Below are 26,364 nucleotides of genomic sequence, written 5' to 3'. Positions count from 1 at the left end.
AAGTTGCGGCCCCTGCCCCACCAGCACGCCCCAGGCCGCTGGGGCACCCAGAAGTCCCTTCAACTCAGAAGGCCCTGTCCTCATGCCTGGCTCTCTGCAGGTGGGGCCACCTCTACTGACCCTCCAGGGCTGACCAGGCCAATCTGAGGGTCTAAACGTGGCCCTAATCCCTTGGGATGCTTGTTTAAAATGTATTTTCCTGGACCTGACTCCGGAGCCACTGAGTCAGGACTGCTGGGGTTGGGACCAGGCATGTGTGGCTGAGCAAGCATCCAGGTGAGCTCGGGAAGGCTAAGGCTTAGGAGTCCTTGTCAGGGATGCTGAGTCCCTAGAATTGTCAGCTAGAAACAAGTCTGTCCATGCTAGGCACGCTGCAGAGACTGCACAGTGGCCTGTAAGAGGAAGAGGTGATCTGCAGACGCCCAAACCCAGAACCACACACTGTGTCATTCCGCGGTGCCTGTCACACTGCAGTCCATGCGAGTGGACCACCGGGGTTGTGCAGTGAGCAACCTACACGACTGTGCCCGGCAGTTCTGCCCAGACCTCTGGCCTGTTGATACTACCAGTCCATCCTAAAGGAAACCCGTCCTGAATATTGATCGGAAGGACTGATGCTGAAGCTGAAACTCCAATACTTTGGCCACCTGATGCGAAGAACTGACTCATTTGAAAAGACCCTGATGCTGGGAAAGATTGAAAGTGGGAGGAGAAGGGAACGACAGAGGATGAGATGGTTGGATGGCATCACGGACTCAATGGACATGAGTTTGGGTAGACTCTGGGAGCTGGTGATGGACAGGGAGGCCAGGCATGCTGCAGTCCATGGGGTTGAAAAGAGTTGGACACGACTGAGCGACTGGACTGAACTGAACTGAATGTCCTGTGTCGGACGTCACTGGCCAGGCAGTCTACACAGCAGTCCTCACAGACCCTATATCAACCAGACCAGAGCCTGCTTCTGCGTCCCTGGGGAGCAGGGCCGGGCCCCTCTCTCTGAGGCTGGCCGGGACCACAGCCAGGAGCCTAGCCTGGAGGTGCCCTGCCCTGGAGGGGGGATTCTCACCTGCAAGCTGAATGTGTGGGCGGCCCCTCTCAGAAGCGGGAGGTGAAGTTCCTGAGGCTGTTGGCCCCGGCCAAGGTCCCCAGCATGCTCCTATCGAAGCCTTGCTGCAGGAGGCACAGCAGCTGCGTGAGACACCCGGGGGCAGGCGCCACGGGCGTCCCCACGCTCAGAGGCTGCCCCCAGCACGCTTCCTCAACAGCCCTGCCCGCTGCACCTCCTCAGCCCAGGGCGGGGGTCAGCCCTGGACCACGTCACAAGGGGCCGGCTTCTCCCTCCCAAGGCAGAGCTGGGCAGCGCTGGCGAGCTCGCCGGCAGGGCCAGGCAGGGTGAGGCCTTACCTGCCTGAGCAGCCCCTGCAGCTCCCTGCTGGACCACATGTCGGACAGGAGGAGGCGGGCGGCCTCCGCAGCCTTGGGGGAGGTGCTGTGGGGCGGAAGTTCACCGGGGCTGAGACTCGCCATCTGAGGATGAGCCAACCCTCTGCCCTCCCCTGCTCACTCCCCGTGGGGCAGCCCCGCTGGCGGGCACTCCTCACAGTGGGCACACCCATGGTTCTGCCCGCTCAGAGGTACCTGGGGCTCTCTTTGGGGCCCCCGTCCTGGCCCTTGGCCTTGTCCTGGGAGGACAGAGCTCCGTGGACCGGATAAGTCCTGCACAGCTGGGGCTGCTGCTGCGTGCCTCCTGGTGGCCCACGGGACTAAGTGTCCCTAGGTTCCCGGCCGGGACGGGTGCTGCCTGGGGCCTGAGAGTTAGGCCTCAGCTTCTGGAACCTCCCTCCTTCAAGCCTCCCCACCAAATTCCCACTCTGCAGGCCCCCGCCACCCACCTCACCACTCCAGGCCCCCGCCACCCTCCACGCTACCTGCTGCTGCAGCCCTGCTGCCCTGCTCCTTCCACCCCCCCACCTGCAGCCCCCCACCTGCAGCCCCCCACCTGCAGCCCCCCACCTATGGTTCCCCCACCTGGAGTTCCCCCATCTGCAGTCCCCCCACCAACTATGGTTCCCTCACCTATGGTTCCCCCACCTGCAGTCCCCCCATCTATAGTTCCCTCACTATGGTTCCCCCACCTGGGGTTCCCCCATCTGCAGTCCCCCCACCAACTATGGTTCCCTCACCTATGGTTCCCCCACCTATGGTTCCCTCACCTATGGTCCCCCCACCAACTACGGTTCCCTCACCTATGGTTCCCCCACCTATGGTTCCCTCACCTATGGTTCCCCCACCTGCAGTCCCCCCACCTGCAGTCCCCCCACCTATAGTTCCCTCACCATGGTTCCCCCACGTGGGGTTCCCCCACTGGCAGGTCCCCCCACCAACTATGGTTCCCTCACCTATGGTTCCCCCACCTATGGTTCCCTCACCTATGGTTCCCCCACCTGGAGTTCCCCCTTCTGCAGTCCCCCCCACCTATGGTTCCCTCACCTATGGTTCCCCCACCTGGAGTTCCCCCACCAGCAGGTCCCCCACCTGCAGTTGCCCCATCTGCAATCCTCCCAACTATAGTTCCCTCACAGTGGTTCCCCCACCTGGAGTTCCCCCATCTGCAGTCCCCCCACCAACTATGGTTCCCTCACCTATGGTTCCCCCACCTATAGTTCCCTCACCTATGGTTCCCTCATCTGCACTCCCCCCACCAACTATGGTTCCCTCACCTATGGTTCCCCCACCTATGGTTCCCCCACCTATGGTTCCCTCACCTATGGTTCCCCCACCTGGAGTTCCCCCTTCTGCAGTCCCCCCCACCTATGGTTCCCCCACCTATGGTTCCCTCACCTATGGTTCCCCCACCTTGAGTTCCCCCTTCTGCAGTCCCCCCCCACCTATGGTTCCCTCACCTATGGTTCCCCCACCTGGAGTTCCCCCACCAGCAGGTCCCCCACCTGCAGTTCCCCCATCTGCAGTCCCCCCAACTATAGTTCCCTCACAGTGGTTCCCCCACCTGGAGTTCCCCCATCTGCAGTCCCCCCACCAACTATGGTTCCCTCACCTATGGTTCCCCCACCTATGGTTCCCTCACCTATGGTTCCCCCACCTGCAGTTCCCCATCTGCAGTCCCCCCAACTATAGTTCCCTCACAATGGTTCCCCCACGTGGAGTTCCCCCTTCCGCAGTCCCCCCACCTATAGTTCCCTCACCTGTGGTTCCCCCACCTGCAGTTCCCCCACCTGCGGACCCAGCCACTCACCTGCTGCGGCACAGGTTGATGACGTTGTTGACCATGCTGCTGGAGAAATGCTGCTTGGCCATGCTTGGCAGGGAGGCCATCAGGTTCCTCACGGTGTAGCAGGCCGAGGCCAGGATGTCCTCCGAGTTGCTGGTGTTGCCGGTGTGACTGGTAAGGAGTCTGGTCACCTCTGGGAACACTTGGGCCCCTGGGAGAGAGAGGAGGGGCGGGCACAGGGTTGGTGACTGAGGGGTCCCGTGGGGCCCAGTTCTAGGCTGCCCTTAGCCAGGCTCTCAGCCAGGTACCTCCCACTCAGGGCTGGTGACCCAGTGGAGCCTACACATCTGCTCCCCGCCCAGGTGACCTGCCCCTTCCTACGCCCAAGCCTTCCCGGGCCAGCTTCTGTTTCCGGGATGCTCCCCCAGGGAGAGGTCGGAGGGGGACTTTCCAGCAGGCTCTGGAGAGTGGGGGTCCCTCCAGCAGGGGTGGCCCGAGCCCCGGGGGTGCTCACCCATCACCCTGTGCAGCGCGGGGTGGCGGGACATGTTGCTTAGAAGCGAGGCTCCGGACCGCACCACGTCCGAGTTGCCAGATTGCAGGAGGCGAGCGATGTGGGGCAGGCCCTTCTCCTTCAGCCCGATCAGCTGGCTCATGCCGCTGGACATCTGAGAAAGGACACGTGAGGCCCTTGCTGGGCTTCCCCAGGGCCACAGCAGGCAGGAGGGGGCCAGGAACCGCACCCTCAGGGGCCCCAGAACTTCCTCTTCCACGTTGGAAGCACAGACTCTCATTTGCTCCCACCAGGACGGCTACAGAACAATCCCCTAGGCAAAGCACCTGTGGCTCGCCGGGGGCAGCCTGAACCCGGCAGGTCTGGTGAGGGACGTCCCTGCCCCTCGTCCCCCCTGGGAGGGGCCCAGAATCAACCCCCAGGTGTGGCTGGTGCCCGCGGCCACTGCCCGGCCTCCCTCCCGCTTCCCAGCACTATCTGGTCGCGTGAAACCTGGAATCGAGGGTACCTGCCATCTAAAGAAGGGCCGCCCGTCTCCTGCGGGCCTGCTGCCTCTGTGCTGACTGTGTATCGAGTTGAGGGTGGATGAATGGGCCTGCGCTGCATGGAGATGCAACCCGGGCTCCCCGAGAGGATGGGCAGCCCATCCAGGCCACTTGCGGGAAAGCCACGCTGGCCATAACCTGGTCCAGACTCATCCTCTAACAGTGGGGGGTCCCCTTTGACCCTGAGCTCACCCTTACCCCCTTCTGCCTGACTCCCTTCCGTCCTGAGCAGAGGGTGGAAGGGCAGCTGCAGGCCTGCCTCCTACCCTCCCCGATTCCACTGTCCCCAAACTGCCTCTGGCCTCAACTCTCTCCCAATTCTGCCACGTTTTTCTCTGGAGCTGCCCACACCCCAAACCCTCTATGTCCACCCCTGTCCACTCAGCACGCAGGAGACCCTTCACCTGTGCCTGGCTCCCAGCACAGCCTGAGCCCAGTCCGGGCCGGGAGCCAGGAGGCAGAGAGGATCCTACAGTGCAGACAGAATCCAGGGGGGCCGGGCGTTCTGGCCCCTCAGCTGCCCCAGGCCTGGCCCGGAGCCCAGTGCACGTCCCTCCCTGACTCAGGCAAGCTGGTGGGAAGGGGCAGCCGGGGTCGGACCAGGGTGGAGAGACAAGTGGGGCGACGCGGGGGTGCTCACCAGCCCCTTGCTGGCAGTCAGGTTCTGCAGGGCGCCTGCGCAGGCCTCCAGGGTGGCATCCTTCTTGCTCTTGCCCATGAGGTTCAGGTAGGTGCGGATGGCGTCCGAGTGGTACAGCCAACTGCTGCCCTTGGGGTTGGGCTCTTCCTCGGGAAGCGGGCAGTCGTAGTTGTTGTTCTGGGGACAAGAGGACGGCTGCAGGGCTGAACCCACGCACCCTGCTGCTCTGGCCTCAGCATCGTGGTTCCCAGAGGAGGGCGTGCCTGCTGCCCCCTCCCCCAGGGCCTCTGCCTTCCCAGCGGGCACAGAGCCGTCTGCGCTCCTGGCCAGCTGGGCCCCCGCCTCCCGTGGGGAGGCTGCGGCTCTCACACGGGGATGCCTCCCTCACCCCCCAGCCAGCAGGGGTGGTGCAGGGCCCGGCTCGCACGGCCCGCCCAGAGAAGGCGGCCAGCCCTTTCTCCCCAGCATCTCTCTGCTTCTGGGGAGACCTGGGGGCTCAGGAGGCATGGGTGCCAGGCTGCCCACCCCCATCAGGAATGAGGGAGCAGATGGGGGAGAGGAGGCCTGCCAGCAGGCGGCTCTGGCTCCTTCGCCCCGAGCACACAGGGCCTGTGCCGTGGGCGAGAGGAGGCCCTCCCCGCTCCTGGTGTGGCGGGGCCCGTGGCCAGGCGGGGCAGGGCCCTCCCTGGGGGCTGGTCTCAGGCTCCTGGGGCAGAGGCAGGGTGGGTGTGGCGGCGGGGCCGGGGCCAGGGCACGCACCATCATGCGGTCGCTCTTGTTGCTGAAGCAGCCGGTGGAGGACTTGTCGGTGTAGGCGTTGCGGGCGCTGTGCTCCAGCTGGCGGTAGCGCGTGGGCACCTCGGCGTCCAGGCGGTAGGAGAGGTTGTGGAGGACGCACATGCAATTCTCCACTGACTGGGGGCCAAGCAGAGACGGCTGAGCCTCCACCCGCCCCCAGCGCCTGGCCCGGCCGCCCGGGACGGAGCCTGCGGCCCTGCCCCCCGGCTGTGTGAGCACCAGTGGCCTGCCCAGCCGCTCTGGGCCTCAGTTTCCTCAGCTCTGAAATGGGACCAAAGTTGCCTGCTTCCCAGGGAGATGACCCCCAGGAGGCACCTACGGGAGGCTGGTCGGCGGCAAGCACAGGCCGCAGCCACCGTCTCCGCTGCCTCGGCCAGCGCGCCCACGACCAGCCTGGCTCTGGAGACACAGCCTGCAGGAGCGACCCTGAACAACTCCTCAAAGCCTCTGAGTCCCAGGACCTCCCCGCCCGAGAGGCCCCTCTCTTCCTTCCTGGGGCCTCATCTGCGTCCCTCTTCCGTTCTGTCCTCTCTCCCCTCCTTCCTCTCCCCCCACACCCTCAAGCTCTCCCCGTGACCTCCGCCCCTCCCTGCGTCCTCCGCCCCTCATCGGCTCTCTCCTGAGGCCTGTGGCCACAGCTGACGGAGAAGCAGGAGACAGAGTCTCCTCCAGGGAAAGCGCGTGCAGGACCCGGGCATTGCAGTGCCCGGCCAGTCCCCGGGGCTGGCTCTCTCCTCCTGCCGTGTGGACGGACTGCACGGGCTCCACGGACGCCTTTGGACACCCCCCTTCCCGCCTCTGTCTCCCCTTCTGCCCGTAAGCGCAGGTGTGCGGAGTGTGGGTGGGCGCTCGGCTCCGCGGGCCATCTGGGGCCGCACTCACCTTGTCGTCACAGCGGTTGGCCGCCACGCAGTTCTGGACGTAGGCCATGAGCGAGTCGATGAGCCCCGTGTAGCTGCGCATGGTCTGGCGGCCCGCGTCTGCGGAGCTCAGGTTCCTAGTGGAGGACACGGGGAGGGGTGGAGGTCATGGGGAGGGGGCAGAGGTCACGAGGGGGTTGGAGGTCATGGGGAGAGGGTGGAGGTCATGGGAGGGGTGGAGGTCACAGGGAGGGGGTGGAGGTACAGGGAGGGGTGGAGGTCATGTGGAGAGGGCAGAGGTCACAGGGAGAGGGTGAAGGTCATGGAGAGGGGGTGGAGGTCACAAGGAGGGGGTGGAGGTCATGCAGAGGGGTAGAGATCATGGGGAGGGGTGGAGGTCAGGGAGTAGAGGTCACAGGGAGGGGTGGAGGTCACAGGGAGGGGTGGAGGTCACAGGGAGGGGTGGAGGTCATGGGGAGGGGTGGAGGTCATGGAGAGGAGGCAGAGGTCACAGGGAGGGGCAGAGGTCACAGGGAGGGGTAGAGGTCATGGGGGTGGAGGTCACGGGGAGTGGGCAGAGGTCACGGGGAGGGGTCGGAGGTCATGGTGGGAGAGGAGGGCAGGGAGAGAGGACAGAAATTGAGAGGGAAGCAGATGAGACCAGGCTCTGCTCAGGCCTGGCTGAGGCCAGGGCGGGGTCTCCCTGGGCTCCTTCACCCTCCTCTGTGCCCCCCTGGCCCCAGGCCCCGAGCTTCTATGTGTCTAGGGCTCTGATGCCGCTGGCAGCCTGGCAGACACTGGACCCTCGTGGCACATTCTGGGCAGGGCCCAGGGCTCCACCTGCCTGGCCCTGCCTGGGGCTGCTGGACAGGGGGCCGGAGGCTCCCTGCAGGCAGCGTCCTGCCCCAGCAGTGGGCTCACCCTTGGGCAACCTGGGCGCCCCTGCCTAGTGCAGGTGGGGTGTGGCTGCAGCTGCCCCATTAAGGCCTCCACGACCCAGACTCTGCACCTCCCCAGCCTCTCCCCTCGGCTCCTCGGAGGCTGCTGTTAGAGGGGGGTGTGACCTGAGTGCAGTCTGCTCCTCGTCGGCAACCGCCACCCCAACCCCCAGAGGCGAGTCCGTCCACCAGCAGCCCCCAGGGCCTTTGCCACGGGCTGGGGCGGAACCCAGGAAGTTCTGGCCAAAGCAGCACCCTCCTCACACCAGGGAACACGGCAGACGCTGTTAGCGTCACAGCCAGGAGGTGATGCACTGGGGCCGTTGGTACTAGCATCTCAAAGACGCTCCTCAAGAACGCAAGAGCCAGGGCTGTGGGGTGCGGGAGGGAGGGCGGCTGAGCCAGTTCAGACGTGCAGATCCACGTGTCTCCACTCAGCTCCTGGCTCAGGCCCCCTGAGTGCAGGTGGGGGTCCGAGCCTCGTCCAGGCCCTCACCCCCAGCCCCTCTGAGCCTGGGCTTGGCCAGCTGGACCCCTGCCCTCACCTCAGGCAGCCGGTAGCATTGAAGAAGACCTCAGGGTCCACGGGCTCGCGGGGCAGGTTGCTGTTGCCGTCGCACCAGCCCGAGAAAGGGATGATGACGCGGTCAGCCAGCACGGGCAGCGCCTCGGCGATCAGCTCCTCCTTCAGCTCGTCGGTGGAGGACAGGTTCCAGAGCAGCCCTGGGGGACCGCAGGCTCAGCAGGACCAGGCCCAGGGCCGCCCCACTGGACTCCGCCCCCGCTGGACCCTGCCCACTGCCCCCTCCCTGCCCCATCCCAGCTAGTCGGCAGGATTTCGAGGGCAGAGCGCTGGGGGTTCTCTGTGCGGGTCAACAGGACACAGTGGCTGAGCCAAAGCTCCGACCCCTCAAGGTCTTCTCCCGGTCTCCATCTCTCTGAACACAAATTCCGCCTGGACACACTGCCCTCTCTCCTCGGATACCACAGACCACACGGATGGTCGGTGGGCGCACAGAGGAACCCAATACCCAGGGCACCAGCTGGGCACTACTAGCCTGGCCAGCACTGGTCTGTGGGGCTCCAGGGGTGTCCACCTCAGGCCACCCCCGCCCTCACCCCATCCCAGCCCCCAGGTGCCCCCCACCACGGCTCCCGCGGCCGGGCCCCCACCGGTCAGCTGCTTCTGGATCTCGGTGCTCCCGGTCCTCCTCAGGAGGCTGACCGCCTCGCGGATGCCGTTCTGCCGCCGCGCCTCCAGCTTGTTGGCGGTGCTGCGGAACACCAGGTTGCGCAGGGCCCCGGCCGCGGCCTGCTGCACGTTCTGGTTGGGGCTGCGGAGCAGGTCCACCAGCTTGCAGATGCCGCCCAGCTGGTACACCTGTGGGACAGCGCCGCGCCGGGCGGGGCTCAGGCCGGGCTGGAGACCCGCCACCCGGAACCGCGTCACTCTGAGCCAAACGCCCAGCGCTGCCCAGACGGACGGGCAGCCTGGGGAGACACAGGGGCCAAGGCAGCGCCGGGCAGGGAGCCCTCAGCCCCCTCCCCCGAGCCCCATGTTCCTACTGGGGGCCTGCGGTGAGGACTGCACGGGGCGCGCTTCAGAGTCCTGTGGTGGGGAGACCCCTGTGGTATCACCGCCCACCGTGGCAGGGACTGCGCACACGGACCCTGCACTAGGGGCCTGCCTGCTTCACAGCGCCACGGGGACGCCTCCCTGCCGGCCACGCTCGGGTGGCACAGACAGCCCTGCTCTCAACCACGGGAGAGACAGAGAGAGACAGAGAGAGTCAGAGACAGACAGAGAGAGAGAGAGACAGAGAGGGAGATACAGAGAGACCGAGAAAGACAGAGAGGGAGATACAGAGAGACAGAGAGAGAGAGACAGAGAGGGAGATACAGAGAGACAGAGAGAGATAGAGGGAGAGATGGAGAGAGACAGAGAGAGACAGGGACAGAGAGGGAGATACAGAGAGACAGAGAGGGAGATACAGAGAGACAGAGAAAGACAGAGGGAGAGATGGAGAGAGACAGAGAGAGAGAGGGAGATACAGAGAGACAGAGAGAGATAGAGGGAGAGACAGAGAGAGACAGAGATAGACAGAGAGACAGAGACAGAGAGGGAGATACAGAGAGACCGAGAAAGACAGAGGGAGAGATGGAGAGAGACAGAGAGAGACAGGGACAGAGAGAGAGACACAGAGAGACAGAGATAGAGGGAGAGAGAGACAGAGAGAGACAGGGACAGAGAGAGAGATACAGAGAGACAGAGATAGAGGGAGAGAGAGAGAGAGACAGAGAGAGACAGGGACAGAGAGAGAGATACAGAGAGACCGAGAAAGACAGAGGGAGAGATGGAGAGAGACAGAGAGAGGGAGATACAGAGAGACAGAGAAAGATAGAGGGAGAGATGGAGAGAGACAGAGAGAGAGAGACAGGGACAGAGAGGGAGATACAGAGAGACAGAGAGAGAGAGACAGAGAGGGAGATACAGAGAGACAGAGAAAGACAGAGGGAGAGATGGAGAGAGACAGAGAGAGAGAGGGAGATACAGAGAGACAGAGAAAGACAGAGGGAGAGATGGAGAGAGACAGAGAGAGACAGAGAGAGACAGGGACAGAGAGAGACACACAGAGAGACAGAGAGAGATAGAGGGAGAGACAGAGAGAGACAGAGATAGACAGAGAGAGAGACAGAGAGAGAGAGACAGAGAGGGAGATACAGAGAGACAGAGAAAGATAGAGGGAGAGATGGAGAGAGACAGAGAGAGACAGGGACAGAGAGAGAGACACAGAGAGACAGAGATAGAGGGAGAGAGAGACAGAGAGAGACAGGGACAGAGAGAGAGATACAGAGACAGAGAGAGATAGAGGGAGAGACAGAGAGAGACAGAGATAGACAGAGAGAGAGACAGAGAGAGAGAGAGACAGAGAGGGAGATACAGAGAGACAGAGAAAGATAGAGGGAGAGATGGAGAGAGACAGAGAGAGACAGGGACAGAGAGAGAGACACAGAGAGACAGAGATAGAGGGAGAGAGAGAGAGAGACAGAGATAGACAGAGAGAGACAGAGACAGAGAGAGACAGAGAGGGAGATACAGAGAGACAGAGAGAGACAGAGGGAGAGATGGAGAGAGACAGAGAGGGAGATACAGAGAGACAGAGAAAGATAGAGGGAGAGATGGAGAGAGACAGAGAGAGACAGGGACAGAGCGAGAGATACAGAGAGACAGAGATAGAGGGAGAGAGAGACAGAGACAGAGAGAGACAGGGACAGAGAGAGAATCAGAGCGGCAGGGAGGGCGCCGGGGGAGGCAGCCGTCCTCCCTGTGAGTCTGGGGCGGGGTCTCCTCTGAGCCCGTGCCTGTCACTCCAGGGAGACGTCTCTTCCACGACCGACGGCTGAGTGGCATCCTCTCCACAGATGCCCCCCCCCCTGACCTCAGGCAGTGCCAGGCACACTCCCGGCCTTGGGCAGCCAGGCAGGGGGACGAGGAGCCCACAGCAGACGCCAGCCCCCCAGCTGGGGGAGGCTCCGGCTGCCCCCAGCCCCCGGCCGCTGACCTGCTGCTTGGCAGACTCGTCCTGAAAGCAGGTGTGCTGGATGTAGTAGGCCCCGATGGCCTGGCACTTCTCGTCCTGGGAGCTCAGGTACTGCACGGCCTTGGGGATGGTCAGCCCGCTGCACTCAATGTCTTCGCTGCAGATCCTGGGGGCACGGGCGGGCCGGAGGGTTGCAGGGGCTCGGGGTCCCCATGCCTACCCCAGAGCCAGAAGGGGACAGCTCCCCCAGAGCAGCGGACGGCTCACCCTGTGGTGAGCGCTTGCAGGGATGAGGCCCTGGTCACTGGTCATGCCCAAGTGGGCAAGTCACCTCTGTACACAGAAGAAGCTCTGCCCTACTCCTGAGAGGAAGCGCCCACCCGCCCTGCCATCTCTCACGTCTGTGCCTGGTACTGGGAAAACAGAAGAGAATGCCAGGAGCCTGTGCGTCTGTCTGCGTCCCTCCATCACCCTCCTCCCGCCCTTCCTCCACCCGCCCCTCAGCCATCACCCATCTTCCCGCAACCTGCTGCCCATCATCCCTCCACCACCAATCTTTCCTCCATCAACTGTCCCTCTTCCATCCATCCATCATCACCTTCACCCATCGATTGTCCATCCTCCTTCCATCCCTCCATCCCGCCACCTTCCTCTCCATCCGCCCATCATCCATCATCAGTCTTCCCTCCATCGATTGGCCATCTTCCCTCCACCCAGCCATGCCCCCGTATTCCTCTCCTGCATCCATCCGTTGTCCATCTTCCCGCAACCTGCTGTCCATCTTCCATCCATCCCTCCATCCACCCGTCATCCATCCATCCATCGTCCATTTTCCCTCCATCCCTTCATCCATCCGTCTAGCCATCCACCGGCGTCCCTCTCTTCCTCCTCCCTCCGTTCCCGAGTCGAGCTGACTTTTCTGACACAGACATTCCCACACCTACTCCTCCTCTACCCCCACAGTGACCGCCTTCCTCCTAACCACGGTCACTCCCACTGGGGCGACAGCGAGACCCAGCCCCACTGGCTGTCTTCTCCAAGCACCCACTCCCACCCAGAGTGTGAGGCCCGTTCCCAGATGAGCGGTTCTGACACCCTGTTTGCTGTGCTGCCCCATCAGCAGCTTCTCCATACTGCAAGTTCAAGTTCAGGCTCGACTGAGACCGATATCCAAGGGGCATGTGTGAGGTCGAATCATACACAATGGCCAATAATCCACACTTTTGGAGCCACAGAACTAGAACCATCCTGTTCTAACCCAACAATCTGGTTCTGCCACGACTCGTACACTCCCAGCCCTAACTCGTGTCTGCCCCAGCAAGACTGCGCTCCACGCTGCGCCCTGATCGGGGCTTGGGTGCCTCTGTCCCTTCCCCTCACTGCAGACACCCGGCTGGGAGCCCCCATAGGGAAAGGAGGCCTCCTTCCAGGACCTGCTCCAGCTCCCATGGTGCTGAGGGCAGGCCGCCTCCCCAGCCTCTGGTTCCCACAGACAGCAGGGTAGCCTCTTCCTGGCCCCAGCCCCGCCCCTAGAAATCCCCCCAGCATTCCTAGAGCAGCCCGCACCTGTGAGTCCCAGCCTCACGCCCTTCCACTGCAGGTGCCCGACTCCGTTTCTGGAAAGACCACCTCTGGAGAGGAGCTCCCGAACCTCTATCAGCGGTACCCGCCATATCGGGAGAACACCGCCGAGCATCTGCCAGTCAGACCTCACCTCCACACAGCCTGCCACTCACTCCCCGCATGGCTCACCCGACCCTGTCCTCTCGGGGCCTCTGCTTTGGGGGAATGAGGCGGGGCCAGACGCGGCGCTGGTCCGTCTCCCAGGGAGAGAGCCTCAGTCCTTCTCCAAAGAATCCTAAGGACCCGTGTGGCCTCCAGGCAGCCAGCAGAGGGCCAGCTCTACGACAGCCGGGACAGCGTGGCGAGAGCGGAGGATGTGGCAGTGGCGTGGCCTTGGGCGAGCTACCTGGCCCCTCTGAACCCATCTCTCCGCAGCTCCTAGCCTGGAAGGGCTCTGGGGGTCAGACACAGGAACTGCAGTGCCCCCAGGCCCTGCAGAAGGCGGTTAAGCCCACAGCTGCCGGCGGCCCAGGCTGTTCAGTCCATGCCGTCTCCCTGCTCTGCCCACAGATCAACCACGCTCAGCAAACGTCAAGGAAACAAGCACGGGACCCTGGTGGGGACCGAGGGCAGCTCCGAGGTTCATGGGGCCCAAGAGCAACCCTCAAGACGCGGTGGCCACGCCCAAGCCAGCCTGTGCCCAAGGCTCTCTGCGGGCACCTCCCCAGCACTGGATCCTGCCGGCTTTTGTCATCTGCCCTGTAAGACGGACCCCACACCTTTCTCATCATCGACCCCAGGGCACACTCCTTTGCTCTTTCAGAAGATGGGGAGAGGATTACCCCCAAGCCCAGGGAGCCTCAAGCCCTAACAGAGTCTGCACTCCCTGCAGGCTGGCGATGCAGGCTGCAGCCCCAACAGGGTCTCTGAGCTGGCGGTCTGGGCAGCCTGCCGAGGAGCTTTCCTCAAAAGCTCCCTGGTGACACCAAGGCTGCTGGTCAGAGGCACACACATTGAGGATCACTGGCCCAGCCAGCCCCTCACTTCCCTCCTCTCCCGTTCATCACCAGAGGCCCCTTAAAATCCACACACTTGATGCCTCTGTTTGCTCTCCGGGTTCTGCCTCCCCTGCAGCCTGAGACCCCGGGGCCAGCAGTTGGTCCCCCACGGCCCTGCCCACCCCTCGCCGTGGGTACTCACTTGGAGCTGGCCCTGGAGTGGCTGAAGGACAGGTCCTTGGTGCAGGAGGTGGGCGGGACGTACACGGGGTCCTGCTTGGAGGTGCAGGAGGGCGGGCGCCCCGGGCACTTCTTGACCGCCTTCTGGCCGCTGCACGTGCTGTAGAAGCTGTATCGGTTCTGGGTGGTCTTGTGGCCCTTGCTGCCCAGCGTGCCCTTGCGCAGCGTGCCCCGGGGGTCGCAGTAGAGGTCGGGCTCACTGCGGCTGGCCTTGATCTTCTGCATGAAGCAGATGTCGCTGCCGGCGCCGGGCGCAGTGCAGCTGCCCCGCGGGTACTGCCGGCCCCAGCTCTCCATCTGGCTGTAGGAACTGAAGCGCCTGTTGTCAGCCTCCCGCTTGAGGGTCCCATTGTAGATCTGGGGGAGAAGGGGAGAGAGGCTCAGCTGGGGTCCCCTCTGGGATCTGCACCCGCCGCCCCCGCAGTGATGCTCAGAGGGTGCTGGGATGTCTGGTGTGGGGGGAACCTTGACCAGCCTCTTGTAGACGACTTCTCAAACTGCAGGCTGTGACACCTTATGGATAAGGAGATCGATTTAGCAGACTGACCATCATTAAAGAAATGGGATCAAATAATACACATTGGAATTGGAAAGTAGGAGTGCAGCACAGGGGGAAAGGGCTGGGCTGTGGGTGGACCGTGCTGCTCACTGTGGCTTGTGGCCAGAAAAGGTTAGAGAGCCGCTGGCCGGTCCCAGAGAGCCTGGTCCAGAGGGGAGCTGGTGGCTCAGGGAGGAGAGGGCCTCTCCCACGGAGGGAAGTGCAACCGTGGGGCTTGGACCCGCAGACGGCCCCAGCTCCCGAGGTCACCAAGGCTGCCTGTGCTCCACGGGGGACTGCTCCCACCCTGAAAGGACCCTCCCACTGTCCTTTCTCTGCTAAACTCCTCACCTCGCCTCCTGCTGACCAGGGCAAGAAGGCATTCTGGGGGACCCCTCCAAGGCCAAGGGGGGTGATCCTGCTCCTGGGCCCCTGGCGCCCACGAGGCAGGCCTGGGGCTGCAGAGGGCTCAGGGTGGCCAGGGCGATGCTGTCAGACGGGCACCAGGGGAGCGGCGGGCAAGGCTCAACCCAACGGCAAACTTAGAGGACAGCGAGGTGCCCCCAGGGCCGCCTGTGAGCCCAGCAGGGGGAGTCCCGCACGCTGGGAAGAGCCTGCAGAGGTGGGGGCTTGAAGAGCGAGGCCCTCACAGAGCAGAGCACCCAACGGCAGGGCCGGATCTGACTCACCCGAGTCCAGAGGACCCACAGGCGCCGGAGTAAACGCATGCACCAGGGGCCGACTCGGACTTGGCTTTGCTGGGGTGAGCTGGGGCCCACAGCCTGCCTGCCCTACCCTGTGAGCATGAGTGGGTGTGTGTAAGTACGTGTGCACACACACGCCCACGCAGAGGGGCGCGGCCGGGCAGCCCGGTGAGTCCCCTCCACCCAGGTCTAGCCACCGGCCCTCGGCCAGGGGCCCCTCGCCCCGCACGGAGAGCCTTTGGGGAAAGACGCCACTGTGGCCAAGCTCCGGTCAGCGGTGACACCAGCTCAGAAGCCCCCGGTCACCCTGGCAACAGTGCTCCAGTGCGCTCCGCTCACACAGGCAGGTGTGCACCTAGGCAGGCGCGGCGCTCACCCCCAAACTGGGTCAAACCAGCCAAGCCCAACGGTGTTGGGGGGGGGGAGGCGCCAAGCGACCAGAAGGGACAGAGGTCAGCGGGGCGTGCTGCCGTCTGAGCGTCTGCGGTTAGCACGCCACGCGGGACCCTGGAGACACGCGGAAGGTGCGAAACGGGAAGCAAGCCCCAGGCTGCGAGCCACAGGCCACGCCCCCGCCTCCTCGGGGGAGGAAGCGGAAGGCGGCAGCTCCGAGCGAAGGCTGAGCCTTAAATGGAAATGCAGCCCAGAGCCTGCCTGTCCTCAGAGACGACACTCCCGTCCTTGTTCCGACGGTCCCCGGGTCCAAGCCCAGCGCACGTAGATGCCGGCATCCTAGCTGGAGCCTGCCCCAAAGGACGGGGGCGCGCGTGCTCAGTGTGCGGGGCAGCAGGCAGAGCTCGACGCGAGGAGGTTTTGGGGGCGCGGCACAGGGTGGGGCTCACGGTAGGGCAGCGGCTGCGGGCTGCCCGGGTGCTCAGACCGGGACCGCTGGCTGCTCAGGCACAGGAGGGGCCCGAGGCCTCACCCAGGGCGGCCCAGGGCGGCTGGGGCTGCTCTCACGCCACCGCCTCAGAGCACGGGTTCCAAGAAGGCAGAGGAGCCTGGTCCGTCTACACGGGCAGCTTTCTGATGGAACAGCGCCGTGTTTCTTCAAGTGCGCAGGGCAATTCTTCATTGTCCACAATGCGCCGAGCACTGCGGGATAAGTGCTGCACGGTCCCCAGGCCCTAATTGCCAGGAGCACCTCACAGCCCCTTAGGCCAGGGAGAACGCCCTGCGCACTTCCCAACGCTGCCTCGCGGGTCCCAAGCAGCCGCCAGCCAGACCCAGGAGCGGGCAGCTCAGTGCTGACGAGGCCGGGGCGCCCGGCTCACCCCACGCACAGCGGTCTGCTGGCAGTGTCCTCGGCTTTGTCTACAAAGGACAGTGAGCACACACACACGCGCACATACACACAAGCTCGCATGCACACACGCTCACATGCACGCACACGCTCACACACGTGCTCACACGTGCACAAACACGTGCACACACATGCTCCACGCACACGCTTGCACTCACATGCTCACACACCTGCAGACACACACGCACACATGCTCACACACACATGCACATGCCTCTACACGCTCACACATGCACACGCGCTCACACATACAAACATGCTCACACGCACACACATACTCCACACATGTGCCCTGTGGTCTGATTATCTCACGCTTCCTTGGGAAAGGCCAGCCTCAGGTGTCTCGGAACATGCCAGAGGCTAGAACCCTGGGAGAGCCTGGGAGCAGAGCTGGCCAGAGAGCAGCCTGCGGACACCTGGGGGGCTCGGGGCAGACACGCTTCTGTACCGGAACCACCCAGCGAGCGCCACCAGGCCAGGCCCTGCTCTGCTCCCACTTCAGCTAATGACCAAGCTCTCGTAACCCATTTTCTCTCCCTCTCCCCTTCCTTCATGGAGAAGTGGGGAATTCTGCCCCCATCTGAGTGCCTCCCAACCCGTCTCCTCAACGTAAGCTCTCTTCCCACCCGTCCTGAGGTCGGGAAGCCCTCAGAGGCGAGGAGTCCGGTCCTATGGGCAACTAGACCCCAGAAAAGCAACCTGGACCAGGGCCTCAAACCCCCGAGTGCAGGCACCCCCCACCTCCCCACCTCCTTGGGCTGCGGCAGCGAGAGGTGCACAGGGCAGGCCTGGATGAAAAGGAGGTCTGTGTCCTGCCTGTTAGCCCATCCTGAAACCAAGCCTCGCCAGGCAGGTGGGGCTGGGCAAACCAGCTCGGGTGGACACACCCGGCCCTCCCGCCCAGACACGCCCAGTGGAGAGTCTTTGCAGAGGCCCTCAGCGAGAGCCAGCTGGGACCACTTCATGGGGTCCTCACCCTCCTGGCCTGGTGAGAGGCTCCTGAAGAACCCAGACTGGAGACGCCTCGGGGACAGACCTCTCCTGCCATCTCGCTGCACCCGCTCAGCACCTAGGCAGGACCCCGCCCAGGGGAGCAGCCCGCCACCCTCCTGGACAGCGGTCGGGACGGCACCACGGCCAGTGCAGGCAGCAGGGGGCCTTCCCACGTGGCGCGCTGGCCCAGGGGTCTGGAGGGCACGGAGCCCCTCCCAGCAAGGGCTCCCCAGGGACGCGGGGCCCAGGGCGTGGGGAGCTTCCCAGGGATGGGGCGACTGCTTGCTCAGCAATTTGCATCAGCGTGGGAACCACCGGTCTGAGTCACCAAAGGTGGGACCTGGGCGGGGGCGCGGTGGGGGCGTGCCGGCCCCTGCCCCCTCTGGCGCACCACTCCTTCCCTGGCTGGGAGCAGGGGCCCGCCCTGGGCCAGCCTCCCTTCCTTCCCGGGCACGGGGCTTGGCGTGGAGCATGAAGGACAGACAGAGCAGCCCTGGGCTCAGAGGCCCTGCCGTCTGGGCCTGAGGCGGCTGTGGTGGGTGCCCTGCCCTGCGGTCCCCCAGGCCGGGAGAAGCTGTCCCAGGGGTCCATCACCTGCACCCAGAGACAACAGTGTCCACTTGGGGACCCCTGGATTGTGAACTGGACGCTGCTGGTGGGTGACCAGCTTGCAGGCTGCAGGGGGGCACCATGGAGATCTGAAATCACTGATGCCAGCTGCCAGGCATCTTCTAGAGCCCGATTTGTTTAATGTGGGTAAAATGAAAGTGTTGATGTCCATTCTGGGAGGAGAGATCTCACCAGAGAGCTGGCTGACAACAGCTAGTGTCCCCTGTAACCTGGGATGGTGGGATTGGGGCTCACAGAGACCAGGCGGTGGTGAGAACCGTCACGAAGATCCAATCTCTTGGGTGTTCTTGGGCAACTCTTCTGAGTTACTGTCATGGCAACTCGAGAGGCCTTCTGAAGTATCTGGACCGTGAAGCCTGAGCAGAAGAGCCTGTGATGCTCCAGGCTGCAGCCTGCGGCGCTGTCTCAAGGCCCTGCTCTCTCCAGAGAGAAGTCACGGCCCTGAAAAGGAGCATCCTGCTGTCCCGGGCTCTGGGCCCACGTCTGCTCTCAGAACGGCAGGCCCCCACAGCTCTGCTGTTCCCGGTGATGGGGCAGGGGCAGGGCCGGCATACTTGGTCATCCTGCACCTTGAGAGCTGGCCTCCACGACATGTGATGTCCAAAGAAACAACGGTGTGAGCTCCAGCTCCAGCACCCAGCTTAGGTACTCAGCTCCAGCGCCCATCTCCAACACCCTGCTTGGGTACTCAGCTCCAGCACCCAGCTCCAACACCCTGCTTGGGTACTCAGCTCCAGCACCCAGCTCCAACACCCTGCTTGGGTACTCAGCTCCAGCACCCAGCTCCAACACCCAGCTCAGGTACTCAGCTCCAGCACCCAGCTCCAGCACCCAGCTTGGGTACTCAGCTCTAGCACCCAGCTCCAACACCCAGCTCAGGTACTGAGTTCCAGCATCCAGCTCCAACACCCAGCTCAGGTACTCAGCTCCAGCACCCAGGTCTGCCTTCACGTCCTGCTTCCTGCTCCATCACTGAACTGTGGGAGAGACTGGGTCTTCTGAAACTCTCGCCCTGCACACCTGAGACACAGGCTTTCCTCAGCTCCTGACCCCCTAGGATAGGTCTGGGGAACTGGGACTTTGGGTTTCACATGTGGACATCTCCGCTTCACTTTGGGAAGGACCCCCTGGCAGGGGACTGCCTTTTAGAGGCAGCTCTCAACAGACCCAAGAGGCAAAGGACCCCTGAGAGTCAGCCACTGTTCATGGGCTCAGATGAGTCTGAGGCACGGTCCTTGCACCCTCTCGGAGCCCCAAGCTCTTTTGAACCCAGAGGCAACTCACTGGTTCCAGTGGTGGTTCATCCTGGGGACCCTTCCACGGCCCCCACGTGAAATAACCCCTGGAACCTCAGACGAAGGGTGGACTCCTGAGAGACCCCACCTGAGGGTGAGGGGGACTCCCGGGCCAGGCGCCCCCACCTCGTGCCAGGGGTCTAGGGGATCGCTGGGCCCCAACTCGCCCCCGAGCACTGAGCCAGGAGATGAAGGCCAGACGCCCCGAGGTGGCAGCGTCCTCAGGGCAGATTCTCCCTTGGGAACTCCGTGGTGAAGGAAGCACCCCTGCTGGGGAAACAGCCATGATTTCACAGGAAGGTTGGCTGGAAGCCCCAGGGTTTGGTGGCCGAGCCCTGCTGTGGAAGCTGAACCTACGCATGCGTGCACACTGCTAAATGCACACCTGCCTGCGTGGGACACGCGCGACACCACTGAGGTCTTCACACGCCACGTCACTTCACAAAGAGACGCCACGGGGAAGGTCTCTGGACGTGCCTTGAGCCTATCCTATGATCACTGTTGTAGCAGGGCTGGTACTTCAGTTTTCAAAGATCCCCCCCAGTCATCCCCCCGGACATCAAACTAGTCCATCCTAAAGGATATCAACCCTGAATATTCATTGGAAGGACCGACACTGAGGCTGAAGCTCCAATACTTTGGCCACCTCATGTGAAGAACTGACTCATTGGAAAAGACCCTGATGCTGAGAAAGATTGAAGGCTGGAAGAGAAGGGGATGACAGAGGATGAGATGGCTGGATGGCATCACCGACTCAATGGACATGAGTTTGAGCAAGCTCCAGGAGACAGTGAAGGACAGGGAGGCCTGGCGTGCTAGAGCCCACGGGGTCACAAAGAGTCGGGCACGACTGAGCAACTGAACAACAACAGCTCCTCTTGTTGGAGCCTCACAACCCCCGCCTCCCGCCCGGCCGACGACGCTCAGGACAGACTGCAGAGCTCTCTCCCATAGCTCTCTCTCTCCCTCTCCTCTCTCTCTGTTTGGCTGCACTGTGTGGCATGTGGGATTTTAGCTCTCGGGCCAGGGATGGAACCCGCAGCCCCCGGAGTGGAAGCCCAGAGTCCTAACCACTGGGCCACCAGGGAAGGCCTTGAGAGCGTTTCATAACCTCAGAGAACTTGAGGCGGGGCCAAGGCCACACAGCTAAGATGGGGCAGACTCTGAAGCAGGACTCAGACCTCCGACCTCTCCCAGAGTTCGCCCTCCAGCCACCCGGCCGCCAGTGTCTGGTGACACGCGTGCCGTCTAGCGGCCCAGAGTCTGGTGACACGCATACCGTCTAGCGGTCCAGAGCCTCTGCAGCTGGGGCCCTACAGCAGCCATGGCCCCCGCCCCAGCACCTCCAGTGCTAGCTGGCTCGGCACCTGGGAAACCGCCTCCCCTGGGCCCTGACCCCGGCAGCTCCTGCCCCCGTTGTTGGCTGACGGTGGGAGACGTTCAAGAAGAGCGCGGGTGCCTGGCTGGGTGACACGGCTCCATGCCCACAGGGCCAGGCAGAGGCCCTCTGTCCCAGGGGATGCCTGTGACCGGGACACGGCTGCCTGGCAAGGTCAAGAGAGGAGGGCGAGATGAGTGAGCACTCTGCCCTGCACCCGAGCTGGGTGTGGAGTCAGGTCAAGGCCGAGCTCCTGGAATCAGCCAAGCCTCGATGTTCTTCCCCGGGACCTGGAAGCCCGCCACCTTGCTCCCCACCCTGGAGGCTCTCAGAGGGAGGAGAAGGGCCTGCCCCAACCCCATGGCTCCTTCCCGGCCTCCTGCACGGCACCCTGCCCTTGCCCCCTGCTCTGTGGGCCTCCTGGAATTTTTTTTCCACCTTGATTCCCACAAGGAGAAGGCCCAGGCTGGTGCCAGGATGTGTCTTTAACGTTTGCCAACCTCCCTTTTCTGGGCAGGAAAAAAAAAAAAAAACAACCATCCCCTTATGGACTTAAATAAGGATACTTTTTTTCTCTCTCTCTTGCATTACTGATACAAAGTTTCCTTCCAAAATGAATGCACCGAAATTTAAAAGTCAGTCTATTAAAATTAAGGAATAATTGGTGTGATGATTTTGTGAAAAGCGGAGATCAGATGCCTAGGTTCCTCGGCAGGGACAGCGGGACAGGAGTGCTGGACAAGGGGCCCCGAGGTCAGTGCCCCAGGGCCGGGTCTCCCCAGGGTCGCTGTGCAGCCTTGGGCCGTCCCCTCACGCCTCTGAGCCTACATTTCCCCAACCAGGGCGGGCCCTGCAGGCTTCTGCCTTTGGGCGTCTATGATTCAGCCCGATTGCAGTTGGACGCGTCCTTCTCTGCAGCGCAGAGCTTGGGAACAAACCCACCAGCCTGCCCTCGTCCCCTTCCTGGCTGTGGGGGTGCAGCCCCCAAGCTGCCTCCCTCCCCAGCTGTGTCTACGTCCCATCACCTGTCCCGATTTGGGTTTTCAGCTGAGTTTGCTCTCCCCTGGTGGTATAGAGGTTAAAGCGTCTGCCTGCCATGTGGGAGACCTGGATTCGATCCCTGGGTCGGGAAGATCCCCTGGAGAAGGAAATGGCAACCCACTCCAGTATTCTTGCCTGGAGAATCCCATGGACGGAGGAGCTTGGTGGGCTACAGTCCACCGGTCGCAAAGAGTCGAACAAGACTGAGCGACTTCACTTTCACTTTTCACTTTGCTCTCCCCAAGCAGGAAGGCCTCCATAGAGACAGGGGGGAGTGGGGGCAGCGGCTGGGCTAGGAGGCTGGGCCCCACCCTAGCGAGGGGTGGGGGCCTCATCCACCAGCTTGGGAAAAGCTGCTTGCTGCTCTTGTTCCGCTAAGCACGGTGACAAAGGAAGCCGGGAGGGAAGGCAGGCGGCAGACCCCCTGCCGGTGTTTCGGCATCTCCTCCCCCCCCACCCCCCACCCCCCGCCCCCCGCCCCCTGCTCCCGGCTCTGCCTGCCCCGCCTCCACACCCCCCCTCCCCCCCCACCGCAGCGCAGACTGGGCTCCAGACCCAGTTCTGCTGAGCAGACCTGTGAGGCGTCTGCTGGGCCAAGCCCTGCACCGTGCTGGAGCCTGGCCTGCCCGCTAATAAATCGGAACCCCAAGGCCCAGTTCGCTCCGACCCCACCAGGATGCCAGGACCGGAAGTGGAGACAGGATGGGGGAGAGCAAACTGCCCCCTTGCCCTGCCCCAACCCGGCGCGCCCTGCGCCCACCCGGCGTGACGGCCGGGCCCGCCGGCCCTGCCTGTCTGCTCGCCCGGAGCCCCGGGGTCCCGTCCCGACACGGGGAACCAGGGCTGGGGCTGACCAGGAGACGAGGCTGGAGGTTAGGTGGCTCTGCCGCCCGCCACAGCGCCTCACTCCAGCCTCTGACGCTGTTGTTTTTAACGGGCGAGTTAGGGCTTTAAAGACTTGTTGGCTGAGATTAGTTCTTGTTGGGACTTAAAAAAAAAAAGACAAAACCAGAACACACTAATTTTCTTCTAGCACGAAATAAAGAAGCTTATGATCAGCCCTGAGTCTTCAAATCTTCCCTCCAAAGTTTCGGAGGCTCTGAGGTGACTCATGAGAAGGAAGGTAAGCCCGATGGTGGCTCAGGGGGAGCAGCCCTCCTGGGAAGACGCTGACCGGAAGCGGCAGGTGGATTAAAGCCAAGAGGTTAAAGCCTCTCCAGAGGAGGGGGCGCCCCTTCCCAAGCCCCATGGGGAAGGCCCACTGCAGACTGTCCGGGCGGGCAGAGTCCGACCTTCTGGCACACTGAGGCCCTGCGGGCACACGTCTCCCTGAGCACGCCCCCCGCCCCAACCCCGGGCCCACCAGCTGGGAGCCAGCCAGGTGACATCCTGCCTTCTCCGGGGCCTGGCCCCTGGCTCTGCCCTACTCGGGGGCAATGGCCCTGCCTGGTGAACTCTCAGACAGGAGTGCCAGGGGTCCTGGTGCCAGCCCCAGGCCTCAGCATTCCCCTGCCCCTGCTGACTGCGAAGGGCAGCTCTCCGAGCTTAGCTCCCTGCCCAGAGCTGCCCTGGGACTCTGCCTGCAGGCTCCCCGGCTGCACCCTCTTCCTTCCAAGCCCCCGGGTGCCAGCTTCTCTCCCCCAAGTGAGGACCCCCTGACACGGGACCTCAGAGCCAAGGAGGCCCTGCTGGTGAAGCTGGAGGCCGGCCGGGCCAGACGGGGCCACTCCCACGGGGAGGGCAGCGGGGGCGCCCCTGGCCCCACTCCCTCGTCTCCTCTCTCGGGCACATTCTGTCCCTCGGCAGCAGGATCATTGCCTCTTCTTGCCCAGCGAGAGCCCGGGGCCCTTGGGACTGGGTGGGGGTGCGTCACCGCTGGCAGAGGACCCGGGCTGGCAAGCACCTAGACCACTCCCTCTGGAGTGCCCGCCTGGACGGGGCTTGCTTCTCCGCCGGGACTTTCCAAACTGATCAGACAACCCAGAGAGGGGAGCAGGGCAGGAGGCAGGCCTGGGCTTTCAAGGCGGCGGTTTCCAGGGGCCTCCCCTCCTCTGTAGGGAGTTCGAGGGCCCTCCCCCTCCCTGCAAAGTGAAGAGCAATGAAGCCCGAGCAGCTCTGCGGCTGCTGCAAGGGTTAATTAGCCACTGTTTCCCTATTGCCCAGCCCAGATGAAAGCAGAAGGCAGTGCTCCCACAGGCCTGGGGCGGCCCCACCCCACCCCACCCGGAGACCACCGTGAGGCCCTGGCAGCCACTCAGGGGCCGCTCGCCAGCTGCACAGAGCCTGGAAAGCCAGGGCTGAAGGAGCCCTCCGCTAGGATCTCGTCCAACAGCCTTCCTCCAAGGCCGAGAACGGTCTCGAGAGGAGATGAGTCCCAGGTGCCTCTGCTCGTAGCAGCTGAGCTGAGAGCAGAATCGAGGCCTCCAACTTGACCGGTACATCCTGTCCACAGCCCTGCCTGCCCTGGAAACAGGAATTCTCACCCGTCGTGAGGACAGGCAAGCTGAGGCTGAGAACGGGCCCCTCCATACCACCTGCCTCTGGGAGGAGTCTGTTCGCTGGCAAAGAAAGGCTGGTCCTCTGCTCCCAGGGCAGGAGTCCCACCACATTCTCTCCGGCAACCCTGTGCCTGACCCCCGCAGACCCTGCGCACACGCGGCTCCCAGAGCCTGGATTCCCATCCCCCACAGAGCCTTGCACAAGCCCAGCCCTCTCTACAGAAGGGGGCCTCCAGGCACCTCTGGGTGTTGGGTGCCCACCCCCCTCAAGGAGGGGGTCCCAGCACATGGAGGCCGGTTCGTGATGGGCTCATCAACCACTAACATGTCAGTAAGCACGTATAGCTGAGAAGGGACTGGGAGGAAGATTCGTAGTGAATCCTGGGTGTTTTCTTTAAATAACTTTTTTTTTTTTCCCAGCAGTGCCATTCTGCTTGTGTGATCTTAGTTTCCCAAACAGAGCCTGGGTCCTCAGCAGTGAGAGCACAGAATCCTGAGCACTGGACTGCCCTGAAAAAGTGAGAGTCACTCAGTCGTGTCTGACTCTTTGCGACCCCATGGACTATACAAGGAATTCTTCAGGCCAGAATACAGGAGTGGTTAGCCATTCCCTTCTCCAGGGGATCTTCCCAACCAGGGGTTGAACCCAGGTCTCCCACATTGCAGGCGGATTCTTTACCAGCTGAGCTACAAGGGTAGCCCAAGAATACTGGGATGAAGTGGAGAAATGGGGTCAGTGGCCAGAATGAACACAGAATCTCCCCTGATCATTCTCCTGGGGAGTCTGGCCCTCCAAGTGCTGGTCTGGTGTAACTGAGCACGGAGAAGGGGTTCAACACGGCGCCCCTGGGGGTACCCTGGCCCAGACCGCCTGGCAGCTGCTACCGTATGGGATCGTTCCCGGCAGGATGCTCTCAGCCTGTCCACAGCCAAAGCACCTCTTTCCCGTGTGACGCCGAGAGGGATGGAATGCTCATGACGCACTTCTTGGTTTGTGGAAAACCCTTCAGGCTGGAGGCGCAAGTGAAGGAGACTGATGCTGTAACCCAGAACCTTTCCCAGGAGTCTAACCTGTCCACGGGCTGCAGCCTCGTCCAGGACACGCCAGGGTGAGAGCAGCCCGCTTCCAGGGACCCGGTATAAGGACCCTCATAGGGGCCAGCAGCCTCCCTTCACTCCCCTAAGAAATTCTGTCTGAGTCCCCAGCCTAGGAGACAGGCACTTAGGGGGTCTTGTTTATATTACAGGGAATAAGTGGAAATACACAGTGACCTGGGGTCACCAGATCCAGCAAATACAGGACACCCAGCTAAATCTGAAGATCAGATAAGCAACAAATAACATTTTAGGAGAAACAGGCCTCCAAAATCGCATTTCTTTATGTTTTACTGGGCAGCCCATCCTGACCTCCATTGACGCTGACGGCTGAGGGACTCGAGTCCAGGAAGGAAAAAGGGGCCGCTGCCCTGCAGCTTTTGGTGGTGGGGAGGAAGGGGTGGGCATGGGTGGGGGCGGCAGGGAGGAAGTGAGCAGATGTGAAGTCATGGGTCTTGTCTGAGTCTCCAGAAGGGGCTGCAGTGCTAAAAGATGGGGACTGATGTCTGGAGTGAGGACAGGAAAATCCGTCAGGGTGAGAGCCAGGAGGCAGGGTCTAGTCTGCTGCCCCGCCCCCAGCCATGAGACCCTGGGCCTCACCGGGCCGGGTGTCCTCAGCTGTGGAACGTCAGCCTCGGTGGGCTCTGACACTCCCCGAGCCCGGCCCTGAGGACACGGCTGGGCGTGCCCCACCCTTCGCCTCAGCTGCCCCGCTCCTCATTCCCCGAGGTTCTGGACTCTGGGCTCTAGCAGTGTGCCACCCCGTAGATCTGGTCTCCAAGGGCCAGGAGGCTGGAACGAGCAGAAGAGAATGGACAACTGACCGGCCAGGGGTTTTCTCTGGACTGGTTCTTTCCCTCAAGCCCCTGCATGGTGTCAGAGTCACTCTGCTTCATTCTGTTAAACACCCTCTACGTTCAGCTTTCTTGGCTTGTGAAACGTGTGTGCTGTGCTGAATCACTTCAGTCGGGTCCAGCTCGCTGCGACCCCATGGACTGTGGCCTCTGTCCATGGGATTCTCC

The 26,364-nt window shown here is 62.8% G+C and overlaps 1 protein-coding gene and 1 long non-coding RNA gene across 2 annotated transcripts in view; one reads left to right on the top strand and one right to left on the bottom strand.

Annotated features, from left to right (window-relative positions):
- Window positions 1–26,364, bottom strand: part of PKP1 (plakophilin 1) — a 41,464-nt gene that overhangs the window by 2,626 nt on the left and 12,474 nt on the right. Inside the window, exons 3-13 of the mRNA XM_069545003.1 lie at window positions 13,830–14,224; window positions 11,088–11,232; window positions 8,698–8,905; window positions 8,070–8,247; window positions 6,609–6,723; window positions 5,688–5,843; window positions 4,929–5,105; window positions 3,744–3,897; window positions 3,254–3,440; window positions 1,405–1,489; window positions 1,067–1,170 (exon numbers count right to left, since the gene is read on the bottom strand). Coding sequence (XP_069401104.1) covers window positions 1,096–1,170; window positions 1,405–1,489; window positions 3,254–3,440; window positions 3,744–3,897; window positions 4,929–5,105; window positions 5,688–5,843; window positions 6,609–6,723; window positions 8,070–8,247; window positions 8,698–8,905; window positions 11,088–11,232; window positions 13,830–14,224 — 1,875 coding nt within the window. The 3' untranslated portion in view covers window positions 1,067–1,095. The remainder of the gene's footprint in view (window positions 1–1,066; window positions 1,171–1,404; window positions 1,490–3,253; window positions 3,441–3,743; window positions 3,898–4,928; window positions 5,106–5,687; window positions 5,844–6,608; window positions 6,724–8,069; window positions 8,248–8,697; window positions 8,906–11,087; window positions 11,233–13,829; window positions 14,225–26,364) is intronic.
- Window positions 11,007–14,441, top strand: LOC138416201 (uncharacterized). Its single transcript, XR_011247587.1, has 2 exons — window positions 11,007–11,174; window positions 12,667–14,441. It is a non-coding gene; the product is annotated as an uncharacterized lncRNA (long non-coding RNA).

This window comes from Ovis canadensis, chromosome 12 (genome assembly GCF_042477335.2).
Source record: "Ovis canadensis isolate MfBH-ARS-UI-01 breed Bighorn chromosome 12, ARS-UI_OviCan_v2, whole genome shotgun sequence".
Taxonomy (NCBI): domain Eukaryota; kingdom Metazoa; phylum Chordata; class Mammalia; order Artiodactyla; family Bovidae; genus Ovis; species Ovis canadensis.
This window is presented reverse-complemented; position numbering and strand designations above follow the sequence as displayed.